Here is a 25298-nt window from a genome sequence, read left to right as displayed (position 1 = left end):
TGATCTTAGGATTGGAACCAGTTGCAGTAAAGAAGTTTTTATGGACATCATGGTGGTAGAACCACGATGTTTTGTGAAGACGAGGTATATGGCACCACATTCACAAAATATATCAAAAAAATCAGTGGTCAAGTTCAACATCCGTTTTATGAAATATTTAAAATCTACGAGGAAAAATTATTATTGGCTTTACTCCCATTCAACTTACTTTGCTGTTCGTTCAGCTACCCTCGTTGACTAGTCACAGAATACATTCGCAACCTCACATAATGTTTAATAATTGCATCAACCCCCATCTCGTCATGGAAATTATCGTACTGCGCCACAGCTCTAGAATTGCACGTCAGGTTCCAATATATAGTTATTTACTTTCGATGTAGGTGGGCTTCGTGTCCTTTCATGCATTCATGGTATCAGACATCTACATCTACATCTACATCTATACTCCGCGAGCCACCTTACGGTGTGTGGTGGAGGGTACTTATTGTACCACTATCTGATCCCCCCTCCCTGTTCCATTCACGAATTGTGCGTGGGAAGAACGACTGCTTGTAAGTCTCCGTATTTGCTCTAATTTCTCGGATCTTTTCGTTGTGACCATTTCGCGAGATATATGTGGGCGGTAGTAACATGTTGCCCATCTCTTCCCGGAATGTGCTCTCTCGTAATTTCGATAATAAACCTCTCCGTATTGCGTAACGCCTTTCTTGAAGTGTCCGCCACTGGAGCTTGTTCAGCATCTCCGTAACGCTCTCGCGCTGACTAAATGTCCCCATGACGAATCGCGCTGCTTTTCGCTGGATCATGTCTATCTCTTCTATTAATCCAACCTGGTAAGGGTCCCATACTGATGAGCAATACTCAAGAATCGGACGAACAAGCATTTTGTAAGCTACTTCTTTCGTCGATGAGTCACATTTTCTTAGAATTCTTCCTATGAATCTCAACCTGGCGCCTGCTTTTCCCACTATTTGTTTTATGTGATCATTCCACTTCAGATCGCTCCGGATAGTAACTCCTAAGTATTTTACGGTCGTTACCGCTTCCAATGATTTACCACCTATGGCATAATCGTACTGGAATGGATTTCTGCCCCTATGTATGCGCATTATATTACATTTATCTACGTTTAGGGAAAGCTGCCAGCTGTCGCACCATGCATTAATCCTCTGCAGGTCCTCATGGAGTACGTACGAGTCTTCTGATGTTGCTACTTTCTTGTAGACAACCGTGTCATCTGCAAATAGCCTCACGGAGCTACCGATGTTGTCAACTAAGTCATTTACGTATATTGTAAACAATAAAGGTCCTATCACGCTTCCCTGCGGTACTCCCGAAATTACCTCTACATCTGCAGATTTTGAACCGTTAAGAATGACATGTTGTGTTCTTTCTTCTAGGAAATCCTGAATCCAATCACAAACCTGGTCCGATATTCCGTAAGCTCGTATTTTTTTCACTAAACGTAAGTGCGGAACCGTATCAAATGCCTTCCTGAAGTCCAGGAATACGGCATCAATCTGCTCGCCAGTGTCTACGACACTGTGAATTTCTTGGGCAAATAGGGCGAGCTGAGTTTCACATGATCTCTGTTTGCGGAATCCATGTTGGTTATGATGAAGGAGATTTGTATTATCTAAGAACGTCATAATACGAGAACACAAAACATGTTCCATTATTCTACAACAGATTGACGTAAGCGAAATAGGCCTATAATTATTCGCATCTGATTTATGACCCTTCTTGAAAATGGGAACGACCTGCGCTTTCTTCCAGTCGCTAGGCACTTTACGTTCTTCCAGCGATCTACGATAAATTGCTGATAGAAAGGGGGCAAGTTCTTTAGCATAATCACTGTAGAATCTTAAGGGTATCTCGTCTGGTCCGGATGCTTTTCCGCTACTAAGTGATAGCAGTTGTTTTTCAATTCCGATATCGTTTATTTCAATATTTTCCATTTTGGCGTCCGTGCGACGGCTGAAGTCAGGGACCGTGTTACGATTTTCCGCAGTGAAACAGTTTCGGAACACTGAATTCAGTATTTCTGCCTTTCTTCGGTCGTCCTCTGTTTCGGTGCCATCGTGGTCAACGAGTGACTGAATAGGGGATTTAGATCCGCTTACCGATTTTACATATGACCAAAACTTTTTAGGGTTCTTGTTTAGATTGTTTGCCAATGTTTTATGTTCGAATTCGTTGAATGCTTCTCTCATTGCTCTCTTTACGCTCTTTTTCGCTTCGTTCAGCTTTTCCTTATCAGCTATGATTCGACTACTCTTAAACCTATGATGAAGCTTTCTTTGTTTCCGTAGTACCTTTCGTACATGATTGTTATACCACGGTGGATCTTTCCCCTCGCTTTGGACCTTAGTCGGTACGAACTTATCTAAGGCGTACTGGACGATGTTTCTGAATTTTTTCCATTTTTGTTCCACATCCTCTTCCTCAGAAATGAACGTTTGATGGTGGTCACTCAGATATTCTGCGATTTGTGCCCTATCACTCTTGTTAAGCAAATATATTTTCCTTCCTTTCTTGGCATTTCTTATTACACTTGTAGTCATTGATGCAACCACTGACTTATGATCACTGATACCCTCTTCTACATTCACGGAGTCGAAAAGTTCCGGTCTATTTGTTGCTATGAGGTCTAAAACGTTAGCTTCACGAGTTGGTTCTCTAACTATCTGCTCGAAGTAATTCTCGGACAAGGCAGTCAGGATGATGTCACAAGAGTCTCTGTCCCTGGCTCCAGTTCTGATTGTGTGACTATCCCATTCTATACCTGGTAGATTGAAGTCTCCCCCTATTACAATAGTATGATCACGAAACTTCTTCACGACGTTCTGCAGGTTCTCTCTGAGGCGCTCAACTACTACGGTTGCTGATGCAGGTGGTCTATAGAAGCATCCGACTATCATATCTGACCCACCTTTGATACTTAACTTAACCCAGATTATTTCACATTCGCATTCGCTAATAACTTCACTGGATATTATTGAATTCTTTACTGCTATAAATACTCCACCACCATTGGCGTTTATCCTATCCTTGCGGTATATATTCCATTCTGTGTCTAGGATTTCGTTACTGTTCACTTCCGGTTTTAACCAACTTTCCGTTCCTAATACTATATGCGCACTATTTCCTTCAATAAGAGATACTAATTCAGGAACCTTGCCCTGGATACTCCTGCAGTTTGCCAATATTACGTTAACTTTTCCTGTTTTTGGTCTCTGAGGACGGACGTTCTTTATCAACGATGATAATGTCCTCTCTGGTAAGCCGTCAGGTATTTTATCGTTTCGCCCAAGGGGGGGGGGGTCCCTCTAACCTAAAAAACCCCCGTGTGCACGCCACACGTACTCTGCTACCCTAGTAGCTGCTTCCGGTGTGTGGTGCACGCCTGACCTGTCTAGGGGGGCCCTACAGTTCTCCACCCAATAACGGAGGTCGATGAATTTGCAACCATTATAGTCGCACAGTCGTCTGAGCCTCTGGTTTAGACCCTCCACACGGCTCCAAACCAGAGGACCGCGATCGACTCTGGGCACTATGCTGCAGATATTAAGCTCAGCTTGCACTCCGCGTGCGATGCTGGTTGTCTTCACCAAATCAGCCAGCCGCCGGAAGGAACCAAGGATGGCCTCAGAACCCAAGCGGCAGGCGTCATTCGTTCCGACATGTGCTACTATCTGCAGCCGGTCACACCCAGTGCGTTCAATAGCTGCCGGAAGGGCCTCCTCCACATTACGGACGAGAGCCCCCGGCAAGCACACCGAGTGCACACTGGCATTCTTCCCCGACCTACCCGCTATTTTCCTCAGGGGCTCCATAACCCGCCTAACGTTGGAGCTCCCTATAACTAATAGGCCCGCCCTCTGTGACTGTCGGGACCTTGCCGGAGAATCGGCCACTGGTCCAACAGGCGAGGCATCCTGTGGTGGCTCGGAAACGATGTCATCACCACTAGGAAGCACCCCGTACCTGTTGGAAAGGGGTAAGGCAGCTGCCACGCGGCCAGATCCCACCTTTGCCTTTCGGCCAGGCACGCGCGAGCCCACCACTGTCCGCCATTCACCCTGGAGTGATGGCTGACCGGTAAGATGTTCACTGCCGGAAGACGCAGCGACATCAGGGGTTCCATGTGATTCCAAGGCCACCGAAGTAGGCATAGGTCTCACCACAGTTGCCCCAACGCCACTACGAGCCGACGCCTGCGCCTCGAGCTCGATGAGCCTAACAGACAAAGCCTCCACCTGCCCCCGAAGAGTGGCCAATTCTCCTTGCGTCCGCTCACAACAACCACAGTCCCTACACATGACTATGTTTACCCTACTCTATACGGTGACAAATTCCCAAGATAATCTTCTGATGAGCTACTCTGATAATCAAGAAACACTCACTGAAATACGAGACGCGAAAACTACGCTAGGTTTTCCCAGAAAAACTATTTAAAAGCTAAGCGCAGCAAATAAGTACAAAAACGCTTTATACAAACAGTACTCGCTGCTGCTGGTGCTCTCGCTCTGGCTGTCACAAGACAACTGCTGATTCAAGTGACTAGTGGCTAACGGCCGCGAAACAAACAAAAGACGGTTTTAGGGCGCTTTCTGTTCTAAACGATCAAGAAAACACTAAGAAATCTAACACGAAAACTACGTAAAGTTTTATCAAGAACTGTTAGTTACTATGCAGAGCAGATAAACACAGATAGAATCCCTTCCTTACTGGATGGTCGTAAACAAAATGCAAAATAAACGCTTTATATAAACAGTACTCGCTGCTGCTGGTGCTCTCGCTCTGGCTGTCACAAGACAACTGCTGATTCAAGTGACTAGTGGCTAACGGCCGCGAAACAAACAAAAGACGGTTTTAGGGCGCTTTCTGTTCTAAACGATCAAGAAAACACTAAGAAATCTAACACGAAAACTACGTATAGTTTTGTGAAGAACTGTTAGTTACTATGCAGAGCAGATAAACACAAATAGAATCCCTTCCTTAGTGGAAGGTCGTAAACAAAATGCAAAATAAACGCTGTATACAAACAGTACTCGCTGCTGCTGGTGCTCTCGCTCTGGCTGTCACAAGACATGCCCGCATCCAAGTTATTTTAACTTTAATTTGGAGCAGCTACACGCATTATTGAGGCTTCATACAGATAGTGCTAAGAAACACCCATGCACACGGTCACAAAGGGTCAGGATCATCTGTACATAAACCAGTGCAGAAAACTAAGATTATAGTCCCTGAGATGTTCTATTCTGAATTATACATGGCACTCTATTTAATTTATTTTCCACAACCGCATGAACAAGGAAACGGCCAATTGTAATGTTCACATTGGTTATACTGCAGTCAGTCTTCACTACTGTACGGGAACTAATAATGCATGCTCCATATCTTAATTGTAAAAGGTACTGGTATGTCTCTCTTCTCGTCATCAGCCTGGTATTCTATAGAAGTTGAAATGTTCAGTCTTTTTGGCTTAGATCTTAACAGAAAGCTATCGTTGTATTTTCTGTATGTGCACCAGATGTGTTTCCATCGTTATCTCTAGTCTGTCGTTCCATTTCTCACTCACTGAGGAGATTTTAAAAGTAATTAACTACAGCATGCGAAAATTTGTGTTAGCCTTCGTTTTCTTGTTTTCACAGACTTTCGATATCGTAATTCTCACTTCATTATGTAAACTATGCAGTCGGAGACGTCGTACACGAAATCTCACTTGAAGGCCATGTTTCAGTGAAAATTATTTTACTGAAACAATGCCTTTCGTTACGGAAAGTGAAGAAAGTGTGAGAATGCATACGTTGCTTTACATGCAACTCCCACATTTCTTTTGTTTCAGGACCTTGAGGAAGTAAACCATTTATAAAAATAAAAATTAACTTTTTATAGTAGTAAAGTACCTACGAAGTGGTACCGGGTGATCTTACCATATTCATGCCACGAATCAGTTTGAAAACAAATTTCGGAAACTTAAATGTGAAGGCAAAAAGCATCTTCCGTAAGTGTACTACGAAGAATCTTGTTGCCTTTTTTATTAAATCAAACTACCTACTTATGAGCCACTTTTGTCACCTTCCTTCATACATTATCTGTTCCAAAGTGCTCTTGAGTTCGCTAAAAGTTATGTGCTTACCCTCATTTAGTGGAAAAAAGTCAATTACTAGAACATTTAGCTAGATAAAAATATTGTTTCCGTTAGCCAATGCGTAAATTGCAAGCTCGTTTTCGTGTTATCACACACTCTTATAATTATCGACAACTCAAACCTTGCACGAATTACTTGGACATAATTCTGGACACACTGCATATCTAATGGAGCGCTAACGTCAGAGGTGGCATTGAGGAACAGTTACCGACCATTGACCCAAACAGAAGAAGATATTGTGATTCCACGAGCGCCAACGGAAATACTAAAGTTAATCTTCATGAGAAATACGTGTGTTTTACGGACTGGAGCTGACCGCCAGCTTGCTTCATTCGTAGACAGCCATGCGTGCGGGAATATTAATAACAGTTACAAGGTCGCATACTTACATGCTTCGTAGTCCAGTAAACGATGGAAATTAGTGGAAAATGTTTGTGGAATTGCAAACTTTTGTACTGTGATGGAAGCGAGTGGAGAGAATAACGTACAGAAATGTCTGACTGGTTGTGAGCTAAAGGGTGGCGTTGGTGATGCAGATGTTTGAGTCACATTCTCCAATTATTTCGGACTCTAAAACCGTGTTTTATAATTAAACTACATCAAACACCCTAATAGAATGGGGCTTAGAGCCAGCAGCAGTTTTAGAGATATGTAGGAAAAACTTAAAATACTGACCATTAGACGCCCCTCCATTCCCACTCCACAGCGGTAACTATTCTTAATATGTTTTTCATAACACGCTCCACCGATTACTGCAAAAAATTTGCGACCACACAAATTTTTACTCCCCGTCAACATTTACTGCCTTCATCTGTGCTAACCTTCAACGACATAAATAGTGATTCTGTTTTTACATTTGTCGAGTTTCCTATTTTTAAATAACTCGACGTTCTTGGCTGCCAAATTTTCGGTTCTTGTGATACTTTGATGTCACTATATGAAAACACACGTTATACGGCAAAGTCAAAATCTTGTTTCCGTTACTGACGCGAGGGGACTCCAGCGTCTGTCTTTTGTTTTCATACGGTGCAGTATGGCTCTATACCCTATCAACTGTCTCTATAATGATGTATGTGTCTTCTTTGCTTTCGCCTAGGATTACATTTGTTTCGCAACACTGTTTCATTCTAGTACAACACAATAATTGTGGTGAACTGTGCCGCAATCCACAGCTTTTCCTTTGCTAAGGTATCAACAAATTTGTTTATTTCATGATGTAAATCGAAAACAGAATTATTTTAGTTAAGTATGGTCAATGGTAGTTTAATTTTAAGTAAACTGATAATTGGATTTACTATATATGAATAGTAATAAGTAAAAATGTGATTATCATACCGAATGGCTGAAAATGATACTTTTGGAGCGGAACTTCATAGCAAATAAATCGTGACCTTGAAATAAATTAGGAGGGTTCCCTCATGCTCCAAAAACACACAATAATGTACAAAGACGGTTCTAAAGAACTGTTCACAATATAAAACCAAAATCACTGAAGTACTTCGTGATGCTATCTATTAAAAACTAAAAGGTGACCGAACAGCTACGGTACTAAGAAAGTCTCAAGCGCTAATCGGAATTCCAGACTCGGCAGTAACAGGAAGGGCTTCGTGTCAAAAGTCGCAGTGACCCAAGGAAAGAAGACTTCTTTGGTGCAGTGTAATGAATGGGACAATTAGTATAGCTATAGTGACTCCTGGACAGTTCTTTTACATTTTTGGCAGCAGTTTATCCAGGCCAGTGATGATGTCATCACTTTTGTCAGTGAGGTCACCATGTGAGAAGCCAAACCTGGTTCCCCCTCCTTCTCTCCCCTAAGAACCGGAACCCCAGTTGGTCTAAATAAAACTCCTGTACTTGTGGGATATTAAAGAATTTCTTTTGGTGAAACCAGTTCACTTCTGCTTTTTTCCAACTCCCTCTTTCTCATCCTTAACTCCAACCAATCTCAGGGAAGTATGAAAATGATGCAGTTAATCAGAATGTAGATCCCAAGTTATTTTTAGTTTCTTGCACCACGTTCGAAGACATGCAGTACATAATTACTCAACCTCGACTTAAATGTCAATTATATTTGCATTAAAGAGTGAAGGAGGTTTAGATCTCAACCGCATACAAATACATACTTCTGTATTTCATCAGCTAGTGTGATAACTGCTATTATCGTAAAATGTTGACGTTTCTAAATATTAATACCTCTGAACTGAGTCACACTCACAGTTCCGTGCCAAATCCGTGTATTATTAAAATAAGGCTGTAAATCTGTCTGCATAAAATGCTTCAGTATCAAACATCTTTGCCTCTGAATTGTATACACAAACACGCGAGCGTATGCACACACACACACACACACACACACACACACACACACACACACGCACACACACACACACACAAAATAATGTTCGACTTTTTCACCTCACACGTATGTGAGCACAATATATTTACATATCGGTCGCACAATCATCATCTCTCCTTCCCTCCCTCCCTCTCTTTCACTTCCCATCTATTCATAATTATCAAATGTCTTCTCTCATGTATGTACTGAAACCATATCCCCATCTGCCTCACTGTAACAATATATTACAGAAGAATCGATATGAAATCAAAGAAAATGATTATATATATAAACATTTTACTTTGTCAGCAACACTTTTTTCGTGTATCATCTTTTGCGTACAGTAAGCTGTTATTGTTTGAATAAATATTTGAGATATGCACATTAGAATACCAAGTTCTGCCTTAATAGAATCGAAATGGGACTGAACTGCATTTTTCCCAAAATGGCATGCAGCATTAGTAATACATTCTTAAAGTAACAACGTATTGATGGTGCGGGAAACACACCGGGGAGCCACCAGCTACAGACCTAAAATAACAGTAATGGATTTGGCCTTTGAAAGACCTCACGACAAGTATGGGAGTGCGATTATCATCAGACCCGGGCTCAACGTAACATCAGCCGCAATGACAGAAGTAAATAACATAGAAGTACTCACCATTCGCGCCCAGAAGTTCTCTGTGACGTCTGTGTACAAACCACCAGATGTGGCCTTTGTTTTCCATGAACCAAACAATTTTACAAATGACAATATTAATTTTGTCATGGGCGATTTGTATTGCCATGGTGAAGCATGGGGATATAATGAGACTGATGAGAATGGTGTACAGCTTGAATCCAGGGCTGACACTAACGACCTACATTTCATTCATGACCCAAAACAGCCAGCATCGTTCAACAGCAGAAGATGGGGATATAATCCTGACAACATCTTTGTGAGTAGGAAGTTGGCAGCACAGTGCATGAAGCTTGTTAAAGAAACTATCCCAAGTACACAACACAGACCCGTCGATTGTGTTGTGAATGCCATGGTTAAACCAGAGGAGGTGCCTTTCCGAAGACGGTTTAATTTCAAAAAGGCAAACTGGCAGAAATATAAAGAGTAATTGAACGAAGAGATTGAGAAAATCCCTCCTCGACCAGATGAGTATGGTAGATTTATCGATCTCGTGAAAGGGATCTAAAGGAAAAACATCACAAGGGGTTGCCGTACCCAGTACATCCAGGGTCTGACCGGCAGCAGCAAGGTCTTACTTGACAGGTACCAAAACCTGTACACTCAGGACCCCTTCAGCGAAGATACGATTGAGGCTGGGGAGGAACTGATGCAGGCTATTGCTGAGGATAAGAGATCACGGTGGTGCAAACTAGTCGAGAATCTTGACATGAAACAAAACAGCAGACATGCATGGAAATTACTGAAAAACTTAAGTGGGGACCCAACTGACCACCAGCAGAAGAACAACGGGGTAACAGCAAATCAGAGTGCTAGCCAATTTCTGAAGAATGGGAAAACCAAAGGGAAAAGAGAAAGGGAAAGAGTTATACCCCAAGAACAAAAAGATTACGGACTCCTCAATGCTTCATTCACAGCAATCGAACTGGAAGACGCCATTCAGAGTATGAAACTGAATAAGGCCGCTGGAACTGATGACCTTATAACGGAGCAGATAAAACAGTTTGGACCCAAAGCTCGAAACTGGTTACTACAAATGATGAACACCTGTATTAAAGAGCTGAATATTCCAAAACTATGGCGGCAGGCGAGAGTGGTGGCTTTACTAAAACCTGGCAGGGAGATAAAGGACCTCAAAAGTTACAGACCAGTGTCACTTCTATGCCATCTCTATAAGATACTGGAGCGTATGATTCTCAGTCGGGTGGCAGAAACTATACATGGAAAGCTCATAAAGGAACAAGCCGGTTTCAGACAAGGAAGATCTTGTTGTGGGCAAATACTTAATCTGACGCAACATATAGAACAAGGGTTAAAAAAATTAATAACTGGAGCAGCTTTCATAGATCTTACTGCTGCATACGACACGGTAAGCCACAGAAAGCTATTGCGCAAATTATATCACCTCACAGGGGACTGTCGGTTGACGATGGTTATTGGTAGTCTTCTGCAGAATCGAAGATTTTATGCCTCCCTAAATGGTAAGAACAGTGGATGGCGACTGCAGAAGAATGGCTTACCACAAGGAAGTGTACTTTCTCCCATCCTTTATAATGTGTACACCTTTGACCAACCTATACCTCAAGATGCAAGACTCTTCGTATATGCTGATGACACAGCTGTGGTGGTCCAGGGGTCCAATTTTGATGCAACATCTCGAAATCTCTCTAGAGCGCTTGAAGAACTGGCTCAATACTATGACGCAAATCACCTCAAGTCAAACCCTGACAAAACCCAAGTATGTGCTTTCCACCTGCGCAATAGAGATGCTGGAGTTGAGCTCGACGTTACATGGCAAGATAAGAAGGTAAAGCACTGTCCAACACCTAAATACCATGGGGTTGTACTTGACAGAACGCTTTCGTTCCAGCGGCATTGCCAAAACACCAAGGCTAAAGTCTGCTCCAGGAATAACATCATCCGCAGGCTGACAAACTATCAATGGGGAGCTCAATCATCAGTACTGAGAACATCAGCACTTGCTCTGTGTGTTTCTGCAGCAGACTATGCACCGCCAGTATGGGAGGCATTTGCACATGCTAAACAGGTTGATGTAAGTGTAAATGAGACAATGCGAATTGTTACATGCTGTCTCAGACCCACACCAACGGGTAATTTGTACCTACTTGCTGGAATTGCGACATCCAAGATCAGAAGGCAGGTGGCAGCAGACGCTGAGAAAACCAAGAAAGAAACAGATTCTTAACACCCACTGAATGGGCACGTCACTCCGGCCCGGAGGCTTATGTCTAGAAATAGCTTTATTGCAAGAATCAAGATCCTTGACGGTTCACAGGAAGATAACAGAGTCAGTAGAAGGGGGAATGAACAAACCGTACTGCAGATAATACCAAAAGAGCAAATGGCACCTGGAAACAAACTTTCTTATACAGTGTGGAGAACACTAAATAGGCTGATGGCTGGTGTACCCAGATGCAAAACTAATCTGTGTAAGTGGGGACTGCTGACTAACGATGACGACGCTCTTTGCGGATGCGGAGAGGTACAAGACGAGGCACATCTGCTCATGCGCCAGCTGCTGCCGGAGCCCTGCAGTTTTAGTGACCTGCTACAAGCCAACGACAAAGCCACTGTGGTGGCAAACTATTGGAAAAATAAAATTTGATCTGGACACGGAAAAGTAAAGTAAAGTAAAGTAACAATTAGCAGTGCATTACACTGATACTGAAACAATTCACAATAATACATTCATACATAATTTATACTTCAAATAGAGCCTCTCTTGTGTAAGGGTTATCTTTGCATTAACTTCTGAAATACCATGTGGATTACTAGTCAGCCGGCCAGAGTGTCCGATTGGTTCTAGGTGCTACAGTCTGGAACCGCGCAACCGTTACGGTTGCAGTTTCGAATCATGCCTCGGGCATGGATTTGTGTGATGTCCTTAGGTTAGTTAGGTTTAAGTAGTTCTAAGTTCTAGGGGACGTATGGCCACTGCAGTTAAGTCTCATGGTGCTCAGAGCCATTTCAACCATTTTTTAAGACTAGTCACTCTGTATATGGGAATTAAACAAGGAGCCACAACCGCCCCCTTTTAGACCCACTATGTGTGACTGTAAGCAGGAACTGACGTTTCTTATACACTGATCTAGATCATCATGACCAGCGACCTACTATTCGTATAATCCCCTCCAGCTACAGCAGCGTCACCTTGCGAGGAATTACTGCTAGTCAGACACACGCTTGGTTTAGGTTGTATTAGTGTCTGTGCTGTCTGTGTGTAGAATGGAGATGATGTGCGACTTATCTGTTTTGCCGAAGGCAGATCGTGACGGTCTGGAGGCTCAGAGTGGCGAGTGACAAGTTCGAACTAATGTGCGCCCCCCCTACCCCCCCCCCCCGCCCCCCTACGGGTCCCCAAAATTTCCGGATCTGGACCCTATCGAGCACATCTGCGCTGTGATTGAACTTGGTGTCAGAGTTCATCGTTTACCACCCTTGAATCTACGGGAATTAGTTGAACTGTGTGTGCCGATGTGGTGCAAAGTCTCTCCAGCGATCTACCAAGGCCTCATTGCTTCCACGCCATGGTACGTCGCCACTGTTGTCTGTGACAAAGGTACACATGCCGGCTACTAGGTAGCTGGCCATTATGCTCAAGGTTATCAGTGTATATACAGTCCTTTTCCTAACATTACAAAAAATTATATCAATATTTTCGAAATCTGTTGCGTCCATATTATTCACTCTTCTACGATATATCACGCACATGCTGGCAGTGTTAGGAGAGACAAATTAACCAATCCTGATAGTCAAGAATCGTGACGACAGGTACGTCTAGCAGTCTTCCAGGTGAACCTGCACCTCCGCTCCATAACTGATGTCGATGAGTCTAGTGTTCAGTATCGGATAGCGCCACCACCTCTGCAATGCTGATAGTCTTTAAGTGTGTCCTGTGTTTGCCAGATGTTTCAACTTCTGTAATAAGCTAGCAGAGGAATTCCCAATTTTTCTTTTACCACCAGTTGTGGCTCTGCAGACTATGTAGATCTCATTAGTAGTACATACTGCATGTTAAACCTAACTTCTTTGAAGAGTGTGATGACAAAAATTATGATGATGATGATGATGATGATGATGATGATGACGGCGTCTCCAACAGGCTCTGTCAGTGATAACATCTTACAGTGAGTTTTTCAGCATTTAGAACACACCATCCAGCTGAATCAGAAAGCAAAAATGTGATTCCTAGGCGTTAAGGAGCAGGTTACGTCTTGTTATTGATGGAGCATCGTACTTTAATATATCCCACATTTGCAGGAAACGCAATGTGTGAGAAATCCAAGTTCCGAGATGCCCACATAATCGAGGGAACTCAATGTCTGCATTAGGACATGGATAAGAATACTCTGCATCCTTCTCTCACAGTTTTGCGTTAAAACTTGTTTTCGCTCTTTAACAGTTCGGGCAAGTTTTAGCGATATTATAGGCGTCAATGCTGTGAGCTACACACCGAATTCTGCTAAACAGACGTAATACTGGCTGTTTCATTCAGTCTATATCTTCAGTTCCCCTGTTCTCAATATCCAGATCTAGCTCAGACATCACAAGGATTTCTTAGATCTCTCTGCGCACAATCGGGGAGGAAAGTAATATGTGGAAAACACTGATATGGGGAACGGACTGGATGATACGACTACCGTTAAGACCCCAGGGAATGACTTTCACTCATGGTACTAAAGGGGTATGTAGATCTCAAAAGCTGTAGTAGAAGAGAGAGTGTGGAATACATCTAATAAATAGTTGATTACGTAGGTTGCAAGCGCTACTCTGAAATGAAGAATTGACGCAAGAGAGGAGTTCGATTCGAACCTACTGTACAATAACGATTATGTTGCCAGCATACCCGTGACAGACTGTCTTAATACCGAAGATCTGTAGTCCCCACAATGCCTGAAGCAGTGACCAAAGTAAAGGTTCTACAGCAAACGCCTCTAATGTCGTAGACAGACAGCATTCTGACACGCCGAGTGTTGATGTTGTTCATTGACTTTAATCCATTAAAACACCTTTTTTACGTTTGTAAAATCATCGTTGAAACCCACTTTTTAAGTCTTTCTGAATAAGGAGCCATGACTGATTTTATCAAATTTATTAAAGTCTAAGAACACCAAGTTAAGATTATTGTCACTTATGCAACTGAGGATTATGCCCCTATACTCACATAAGGTATGTAGGTAGCATTGAACGTCCCTTTACTGCACTCGTTTGCTAAAAGCCTATGTTATGTTATAGGAGGGGCTTCAATCTGCTGTTCAGAATGTGCTAAAGGTTCTTCACCGTCAAGTCTCTTTCTTTCCGTTCCAGCGTAGAGATCACTCTAATATTTCGCAATATATGGTCTAATGGCAGTCTGAGTTGTGTTTTCTGATCCTTTACCGTCCGTCAGCGGTGTTATTATTCTTTGTTTTCCTCTGAGCGACTCCCTTGTTACACGGTATAACGAAGGAGGTTCCTGCGTAAAGTCGTACTAGTCTTCGGATGACGTTCGGACCCAATCAAGATGCTATCAGACTTGATCAGTTATTTTCGACTTAAAGCGTTTCAGGTCGATTATGTTATCCAAAAGAGCATATGATTGTTTATAAAGGTCTCGCAGATAGAAGAAGTAATATTCCGCCGTTTGTTTGCACCGATATGCTTGAGGCTTTGCACACTACATAACGCATTTAGGAATTAAAGGTTTTGCATGTTCGGTCCATCGAATTATGCGCTACTAATACTTCGTATGAAACAGCAAGCATTTGTGCAAAGTTTGCCTAATTCGCAGCTTCCTGCAGTAATGGAACGTTAAGCTGCCACACCCCACGGCCATGAAAAGGTTTTGTTGGTGGCATCTGGGTGAAACATGGTACGCACAATGGTCGGTGAAGTTTGTGGGCCATATCTCACAATCATCGATACTGCACGTGACTTCTTTACTAACATAGATTCTGCTTGCTAACGTGCTACTGGCATAAATATAGTTGATAAGGGAGTGATTCAGGTAGGTCCAGGCGGCTTTCAGTTCTAAACCAGTCACCAATATATACTGATTGGAATTAAGGAAAATGTGGAAGGCAGGACCCACCAATATTACTTTCTCTTCACACAACCTATTTATTTAACCATATATAAACTGTGTTTTACAGATAATCGAAGCATTTAGCCCGTAAAATTTTCTTTAACAAAATGAACGAATTTGCTAAATTCTTTTGATCTTAAACCTTAGGTTTAATAAGCTTGTAATTATTGCAAAATATATCTGAAATGCTGTATTGCAAAACAACAAACAATATGACAATGATTACAAGGCGGCTGGACCTGCAGCCCGACTGTTATCGTGTGAAGCAATGGTGTTTACTACCGCGCTGGACTCAGTTTGTCTTATTAAATGCCGTTCTGCAACACATGAAAACTATATAAGCCCCACTAATGATAAGAGTGATTCACTTACTCAAAACAGATGACGTTACACTTAAATTGAAAGCTTGTACATCGAAAGGTTCGGGGTTAAGATGCGCACGTCTATTTAAAGGTTAAACAGATTAGCAAACAGTATAACAATGATAAGGCTAACTTCTAAGCAACCAACCTCTTAATTTCAATCGGCAACCCTGGTGCGACAGGGTCCCAACCTGTCCTTTCTGACAATTTTATTTTGACTAAAGCACTGGAGACAGTTGGCTGTTAATATTTTCAAAGTTAAACTGATTATCAGATATTAAGACCGAACTGCAGGAACGTCTTAAAACATTACTTGTGAATACTTATTACAAGCTAACTCACTCGGTGGAGCCACAAATTGGAAATTTGTGATAAGGACTATGTGACCAAACTGCTGAGGCCTTCGGTCCCTAGGCTTGCGCACTACTCGATCTAACTTAAAGTAACCTCCGCAAATGCCAACACACACGTCCTTAACAAGGGAGGACTCGAAACTCCTACGGGAGGAGCCACAAGATCCAGCTAATATACACCACTAATGACCGTGTTTTTCAAGCACAGAGACGAACGGATTAGTGCAACAGATTGTTCAGATTATACTAATGACTGAGAAATGCTATTACAATGAAAGAATTGAACCGGTTAACAGCTACATCTAACCACAAGATCCCTCTTGTGTTTAACGGCAACCTTGCCTTAGTACAATTATTCCGGCTGTATTTACGACCAAGAGCTGATTAATTAGCTCATTAATGACCGGGTAAAAACCAGAAACGAAAGGCAATATGATAGCCGGACAAATTTTCAGACGACAACTAGTGTCTTAATACAATACTACTGCCTATATTTACGAGCAAAGAGCCGACCAAGTAAAACTCTGAGGGTCAGGTACAAACCAGAAAATAATAAGGAGGGCAGGTAGACAATGAAACAAATCACCACGAGGATTACAGAATGTTACTCGACTTTATCAGCAAGCAGTTCCATGGATTCACGGTGCCTCACAGTGGTTACTGTGAGGTGTCGATGAAAGCCAGGCAGAAGAGCTCAGCCGGTCCATGAGCGGTCGTCGGACTCGAATGTTGCCAACCAACCGATGGTATGTCAACCTGCTGCTTGTAGTCGACGCTAACCCCTTGAAGTCCTCCGGTATCTTAACTCTGCGCAGGCCCTCCTTGCGCAGCTCATGGCGTCGGCCACTCGGACCTCGTACAACCTGATGTCGCGACGCTACCACCAATCCCCAGACTTCGTGCCTCCCTCCCGGGCCAGCGAACCCAGCATCTATATCGGCAAGCAAAGACCTTCTAAGGACACAATCCACAGATACCATCTCTTCCTCACAGATATTGGCAACCGGGCCGCAAGAGAGGTAGTCGATACTACAGTCTCCACATTCATTGGCGCCACGGCTCAACCTCCCACTCTCAAACCTGAAAAAGTCTCCCCCGGGGCTAAGAAACCCTCACTCCACTGCAATGTGTGCTATGAATGAGATGAACCCTTATGAACTTCCCCTTTTCCAGGTCCCTGACCAAATGAATGACCATGCTCAAAATTTTGACTGTTGCATATGGACCGGGAAGTCCGCCTAGAAATGTTCCTGATGTAGACAAGATCCCCTATCTCCCCCTGAAAGGGGCGCTTGTTTCTATTATAGCGACAGACCTAATGATCGTGAGCCTTCCGAATATTTGCCAGAGCTTGGCCCCATTTCTCCCTAAGAAACTATGGCGTGATATATGGAGGTAAAATATCATTTTTCTTCCATAAATTGGAGAGCGAAAAATGCGTGGGATTTATCAGCATTAAACAAGCTGGGGTGGCATGGGCTGGTTCATGCCGTGTGGAGTTAAACGCTAATTTTGACCAGGACAATGCGGTATCCCACATCCTTTGCGATTTATGGTGGAAAATAATCCTTGCTGACTGGCAGTTAATTCTCTCGGCAAAGGAAGCCTGAGGAAAATAAGGTGAGGTTACACGTATTATCCCACTGCCAAAACGGAATTGTATAAACGACCTTGCCAAAAAGCCAGAAGCGTAGCCCGCGGTGGACCGAACCATCTACAATCTATTAGTAAGATGAGAGATGGCGATAAGAGCGGTCACACTCCGGCTAGATATCTACAAAGCGAACCTGTAGAAGGCGTCCACAACTACGAGATTATACGAATTGCCTTTTTTCTTCTGGGGAAGCGGGCCCACATAATTCACAAACGATTTGTCCAACAGATGCTCTTTCCGTTCTGACTGCAACAATCTCCTCTCCAGGGAGGTACTTGGTTTTCCCTTCTTAAAATCTCGCTATTGTCTGACTAAACTTTTAATCTCTTTATACAGTGTGGGTCAGGTCAGGTGCTCCTTGACCTAGCCTAAGGTTTACAAACACGTGAATGCCCTCCTACTGGAGAGTCATGGTCATGGAGATGCCGGAAGACCGGAATCACTAAGGTTCGTGGTAGGCAAATTGTAGCTTCCCCAGACCTACCTATATGGTTACACATGATGCCGTCCTTCAGTAAATATTCACTGGATTCCTGTCCATATACTATTTGATTCCTGACACCCCCCCCCCCCCCCCCCCCACCGCCACAAATGGGTCTTGTTCTCGTTCAGTTTTCAAATAATCAAACAGTTGGGGTACCTCGGTAAGGATCGTACATGCTAGGTTACTATCCGACGTTTCCTCTTCAAGCTCGGGCTGTTGGAACATCCTGCTAAGGGCGTCAGCAACCCGATTATCGGACACCTTAACTTGCCGAAACTCAAAATGGAAAGCCGAAATGCGGACCACCCAACTCGCGATACGCCCTGTCTCCCTAGGTCCAGCTAGGACCCAACTAAGGGCCTGATCATCCATCTCTAGGTCAAATTCACCATGCTAGAGATAGAACCGAAGTTTTTCCAGGGCAAATAACACAGCAAATGATTTGCACTTCTATACAGAGTAATTGAGCTTAGACCTCCTCCAGACTTTGGGAAACAAATGCTAACGAACGCCCGGTATCTTGATCTTCCTGTAAGAGAACTGCTGCAACACCAGTATTGCAAGCGTCAGTCTCGACCATAAATCTTTTCTTAAAGTCAGGTACGGTAGAAACCTGGGTGGCCAATCACTGTGTTAATTCCTTCATAGGCTGGCTTCTGACTTTCTGCTGAAACGAATTTCTCATTATTTCTGCGTAACAACTTTAACGGAGCAGCAAGTTGTGCAATCATTGGGACAAATACGGGAAGGTAATTAGCCATTTCCACAAATCGGCAGCCCCTCTCTTATTTCACGGCTGTATAAAATTTCCCAACGCCTTATTGTGTTAATGATAAATGGTAATTCCGTCCCCCGACACCAAGGGACCCAAAAATGATACCTGGCACCTAGCCAAGGTTATCTTTGAGGGTTTCATCGTTAGTCCCGCGTCCCTGAACCTGGATAGTATCTCCCAATGTGCTCAAAATGCTCTTCAATGGAGGCACGAAGTATGACCACATCGTCCAATTAATTTAAGACACAATTAAACTCTAAATCACCTAAAATTTAATCCAACAAACAGGATAAAACTGCTGCATAGAACCCGGTTGAACTCATATGAATTACAATCCATTTCGAAGGCGTCAAAATGCTTAGATTCCTCCGTTAAGCGTATCTGGTAATTAGCCTGATTAAGATCTAACACTGTAAACCAAGGTGCTCCAGAAAACCAGGTGGAACAGTTGTGGAGATCAGGCAGTGGCACCAAAATCACCTTTCTATTGAGAAGCCTGTAATCAACCACAGGTCGGAAATCCTGCCCCCGATCTTTAGGGACTAAGAAAATAGGGGACCCATAGGGGGAGGTGGACGGTCTTATGATTTTGTCTTCTAAAGAGCCCTCAATTTTGTGCTGCAATATATCTTAGGTGGTGAGAAGAGATAAGGAGACTGGCGAACTAGCACATCATCCATGACGCGAATATGGTTTCTAATGACGTCTGTGACTCCCAACCTAAGTACGCCAGGAAATTCTCCCAAAAGTTCACTTAACTCTTTCCCTTGTTGACTAGAGAAGTCCACCTCAAGCAGGCACGTGTTACTACTCATGGCACGTCCCATTCCGACATGAGCACATGATCAAAAGGCTACTCGATCGTTGGAGGAAAATTTGAAGTAATAGATCCGGGTACCAAATTCTAACATCATACCGGTCTTACGGATAAAATCATGCCCTAGAATAAGTCAGGAACCAGTCCAGTATGCCTCCACGCAACATAACACAAGGCCTACCAGAATGGTCTTGTTAAGCAGTGTTCCTGGTGCATTACGTGTTCCCACCCTTTCTCATATGAGAGTAACTAAGACTAAGCTACTAAATCAGTTTCTATCGAACTTCATATGGAGCTAACGTGAACGCTTAGGAAGTTCAGTAGGCTAAGCTAGGAAGTAAAGGAGAAGAAAAAAAGGAAGAACCCTTCAGGTTGTGAAGTAGGGCATGAGACAATTTGTTACACATCAGTGCTTTGTGGTACTGGAATGACTTGAGTTAGCCGGGGAGCGTAATATATATACACATGAGGGCAGCTGCCCTTATTGAACGTACAATAGCTTACGTATTCAACATCAATTATCATAACAAAACTAGTCATGTGTGAGAGCAGCGCCGGCCGGAGTGGTCGAGCGGTTCTAGGCGCTTCAGTCTGGAACCGCACGACCGCTACGGTCGCAGGTTCGAATGCTGCCTCGGGCATGGATGTTTGTGATGTCCTTGGGTTAGTTAGGTTTAAGTAGTTCTAAGTTCTACGGGACTGATGACCTCAACTGTTAAGTCCCATAGTACTTAGAGCCATTTCAACAATTTGTGAGAGCAGCCGCGGTAACAGCTAGTCTGCCAATAATTAATTATTTCATTTGTTTCTCGAAGTCTTAATTACTTTTGGGAATACAAGCATGAAAGGTATAGGAGCTACACGTTATCTTTGTTGGAATTGTTTCTTAATCTCCTGTAGATCAGATACTTCACCTTAGAACTCCAGTTCTGACGCAGTGTAAGCTAATTTTAAGGAGTATGTATGATTAAAAACTTATTGTCTCCAGGTTAAATAGTAATAGGTTGACACATCAAAAGTTCGGCGAACAAGTTGGAAAGAGAGGGTACCAGATGGAGTTATCGCAATCCTATTAAATGGCGCTATCGTCTTTGAAACTCAGGACATTTCAGTTGCTTAAAATACTAACCTCTTTGTGTGCTCGTGGTCAAAGAGAATATACTAATTACCTTCTCATGATATAATTCTTGAAACGGGGACATTATAATTACCAAGGTACAAAAAGAGTTTCAGTGGTACCAGTATGCATTGGGAGGGGAATTTGTTCAATCTTCCGATGACATTAGTGTGTGGTCTTTACGAATAACAAGCATCTTCCGAAAAATGTATCTGACTGCTTACACCTCCAACGGTTAACACTGTTTACTATTAAAAACAGTCTTGATCACGATCTATTTATCAAGGTGACTGGTTTCGACCACTACTGTGGTCATCTTCACACCATTGAGTAGGAACCTCTTTCTGTTGGAGAATCACTACTGATACACTGTGGTGAACACTGTTGACTGTTAAAACTGAACATCACGAAGGGTAGCAAGCAACTGAGTTTTATTTATTGTTTTTATATACAGTAGGAAGAATACATTATTAAATTCACAGGTGATGGTTCAAATGGCTCTGAGCACTATGGGACTCAACTGCTGAGGTCATTAGTCCCTTAGAACTAGTTAAACCTAACTAACCTAAGGACATCACAAACATCCATGCCCGAGGCAGGATTCGAACCTGCGACCGTAGCGGTCCTGCGGTTCCAGACTGCAGCGCCTTTAACCGCACGGCCACTTCGGCCGGCTTCACAGGTGATTTAAGGGTGTACGAAACATGAAATTTAGTACACAAAACTGCCACCTCAGGCAGCATAACAGCTCTAACTTGGGTGTCCATCGTGTCGATCTGCACTTGGATTACAGATACGGGGGTCATTCCATCTACCTTTACCAGTGTGCCACAGTTCACCATTCGTAGTATCTCGTGAATGGTTGTCTACCAGTGTCTCGGCCACCCGTGACCAGAAGTTTTCAACGGGTATAGGATCTGAGAAACATGCTAACTAGGGCAACAGCCATTCTCTTGTCGAGGTAGAACTGGACAGCAGGATCAATAAGCGGTCCAGTTTTATTTTGTTCGTTATTTTTATTTTGTTGTAAGCTCCTACGGGATGAAACTACTGAGGACATTGGTCTCCAGGCTAACACATTCCTTAATCTAACTTAAACTAACTTACGCTCAGGACAACACAGCACCCATGCCCGAGGGAGGACTCGAACATCCGACGGGGGGAACCGCGCAAACCGTGGCAAGGTACCCAAGCCCGCGCAGATACCCCGCGTGGCCTTATCTGGTTCCAAAGCGATCACACGGAGATCTAGAAGACAGGCTATCGACATTGGACATTCAGTCAACAAATTGCCGGCTACGCGAGCGAGAAGAGGTCATGAAATGCACCGACTGGCACCCCACACGGCCGCACCTAGTGTTGGGTCTGGATGAAGATAACAAAGCCAATATGACAACATTCGTACACAGCCAAGTCCGACCACACATATACGGTCATTGTGTTGACTTTATGCCTCTTCTCTGACCTGTGTTGCCAATAGGTTATCAATATGAACGTGCCTCATCGGTGGAAGACCCATATGTAGTCACCAAGACGACTGTAAATGAGGCTCCAGACTCGGAGTGAAACGTCCCCTTTTTAACAAATTATACACGACTGTGCTTAACCTGACACACAATATTTTTAGCGCAACGCAATCTGACTTTCAAGAATCCCTACAAAAGAATGGCCCTGACTAACATTAAACTATACCTTCCAGAAATCACTTACCTCACAAAAATCTTCATTACTCGAACCACTGCAATACAGCGAGCGCCACTACTGCCAGCTAAATAAAAGATTCGAACTACTGAAGGCACTAACTACTGATAGGGATAGTTAGCAAATGAAAGATATTAATGGAGAACGAACAATGTATTTACCTTGATATCATCATATATAAATATAGCAGTTCATGACAAATTACAAACCTCCGCCATCTCTCTCCCCACATCCACCACTGCTGGCGGCTCACCTCCAACTGTCCAACGCTACGCGCTGTTCACATCCAGCTGCCGCTGCCCAACACTACAATGGCAGACAACAATGCAAACTAGCCACAGGCTGCACACAGCACAGCCAGTGATTTTCATACAGAGAGCGCTATGTGGCGGCGGCGTTACCAATATAAGAACCTAAACAGCCTACTTACATAAAGAAAACATAAACAGCCTACTTACATGAAGAAAACATAAACAGCCTACTTAAAGGAGTACTGTGTCATTCGATAATTGTCCGGCTAGAAACAAGCCCTTTTCCAGGCCCAAGATCAGTGTCGTTAATCACGCTCTACGGAACAGTGTCAGTCCTCTCCTCTCAGGAAGAAACCGCGACAGTCCACTGCTATCCTTCACGGCACTGACTTCGGCCCTTCTGAATCCATCGATTCCTCATTAACAAGGCAGTCGTGGAACTCAGAACAACGCAAGCAGCTCGATCGTGGAACGATATATCTCGAGTGTCTCTGGGTCAGGTTCCTGCCACTTTCTAATTACGGCAAGCACTGGTAGGCGTTTCTGATTCTTCCGTAAGAAATAATACGATTTTCTCCCCTCTTCATCATTGAGGCCGATAACAGTAATAATGCTTGCTTCATTTCCACCAGTGCTAATATTAAATAAATATCTTCTAGAACGAATTTCACTGTGGCCTACCGGGAGGACGACGGTTCAATCCCGTCTACGGCCGTCCCGTCCTGATTTAGGTTTTCCGTGATTTCGCTAAATCGTTTCAGGCAAATGCCGGGATGGTTCCTTTGAAAGGGCACGGCCGATTTCCTTCCCAATGCTTCCCTAACCTGAGCTTGCGCTCCGTCTCTAATGACCTCGTTGTCAACGGGACGTTAAACACTAACCACCACCGCCACCACCACCACTGTGGCCTACTTAAATTACTTGAACTACTGCCGAAAATAATCAAAGTACCAAAAAAAAGGAGAACAATTAAACACTGGTCTTTTTCTACTTCCAGTACGTCACAGCTTAACGCGGCTAAATAGAAGAACATCAATATGAAGAGTAGTAAATAACGATTTTATTCTGTGATATTATTTGAATGTAACTGCTCACCGTAGGCAGACTTGGTACAAATGGTACACCATGCCATATAACTGGCGGGGCCTCATTTTGTTTACTAGTCTCGTGTCCTAACTCATTTCAAAACGAAAAACTATTACAGCATGTAGACAATCATTCGTCTTTTTTGTAACATACAAATATTTAGTTAAAGAAATGCAGGATTCCAATTTTAAAAGATAGAGCTGCTCTTTGCCTCACCGACAACAGTAACACTGACAACTAATAAGTTGATGGCAAGCATATGTCATGCATATAATTTTGTATTTTACTGTTTACTTGCGGGTATATAGTTCTAAAAACTGACGTCTCAATTTAAGAGATGGACTTCAGATATAGAGAATAAAAACTGAGTATGTAGGAACTCCCCATAAAGTATAAAGGAATCATCCCCACACAAGTCGCACCTTCTCTCAGTAAAACAATGATACAGACCTATTGACATCAATATTTGCGGTATATAAGAAATGCAGTTTTGGCACAGCTGTTACGGGAAAAAAAGCAGGAATGCATTTGCGGAACAGAAAAACACAGTTAATGAATGAAATGTTTACTGCCGTTACAATGGCTAATCGCATACCTTCAGCTCCTGCTGTTCGTCGTAGCGAGAACCGTTTTCCGTTTTCGCAGAGGAAGACATGACAGACACACACACGTCTACAGCCTGGCTCGAACAGTGGTGGAAAGCCTAATGAACTTGCTGGCGGCAACATTGTATATATTACCAAATATTACGTTAAAGGCCAGTGAATATCTGCTGTCACTGAAGTCATGTGCCTCCCGTTGTACGCGTTCTGCAACGTGAAAAGAGATAAGGTTACGCTTTTAAGTGGCTACGCATTATCTCCGAAACATAATAACGTTCGTAGGTTGTTTCAGTGTATCAAACGCCATCATACGGAGCACCGTCTAAAGTGTATGATACAGTAAAATAGTTTTAACGTCGTGCTGGTGTGATAAGACTTCTTGATTAGCAGAAGTGACGTCAGTTGCGTCCTTCAATTACGCATTATTGTCCTTCGAAATCTGAAAATACGGCATGGATTTCGGAAAATTATTTTCTTTGACTAAGGTTTAGTACACACACCACCAAATACCTGCAGTCTTTCTTAAGGTTACATTGTCGAACTAATATCCGTCTCTGTGAAAGAAATGGATCCGTCTCCATAGCTGCGTAGGTGCCTGTCCTGCGGAGGACCTAGGTTCGATTCCCGATACTACCAAGAACTTTTCCTTAGTTGGAGGATTGGTATATGTTGCAGCCAGACTCTTCACGCCTACTGAGGAACTATTTTTTTAACGTGCAATAATCGTCTATTTAATAATTCCATCACTATTAACAATACAAACGGGTTTAAAAATACAGTAAAAATATAGGGCTCAGCCGGGACTGAGAAACTACTTGACCGAATCGTACATCACTGTAT

The 25298-nt window shown here is 43.1% G+C and overlaps 1 protein-coding gene across 1 annotated transcript in view; it reads right to left on the bottom strand.

The window, feature by feature from the left end:
• Positions 1 to 24547, bottom strand: part of LOC124605968 (solute carrier family 22 member 7-like) — a 75511-nt gene extending 50964 nt beyond the window's left edge. Inside the window, exon 1 of the mRNA XM_047137932.1 lies at positions 24452 to 24547. Within this exon, the coding sequence (XP_046993888.1) occupies positions 24452 to 24511 (60 nt within the window). The 5' untranslated portion in view covers positions 24512 to 24547. The remainder of the gene's footprint in view (positions 1 to 24451) is intronic.
• Between the last annotated feature and the right edge of the window lie 751 nt (positions 24548 to 25298).

Source organism: Schistocerca americana, chromosome 3, assembly GCF_021461395.2.
Source record: "Schistocerca americana isolate TAMUIC-IGC-003095 chromosome 3, iqSchAmer2.1, whole genome shotgun sequence".
Taxonomy (NCBI): Eukaryota; Metazoa; Arthropoda; class Insecta; order Orthoptera; family Acrididae; genus Schistocerca; species Schistocerca americana.
The sequence above is the reverse complement of the archived record's forward strand: the minus strand, read 5'-3'. Positions and strand labels throughout refer to the sequence as shown.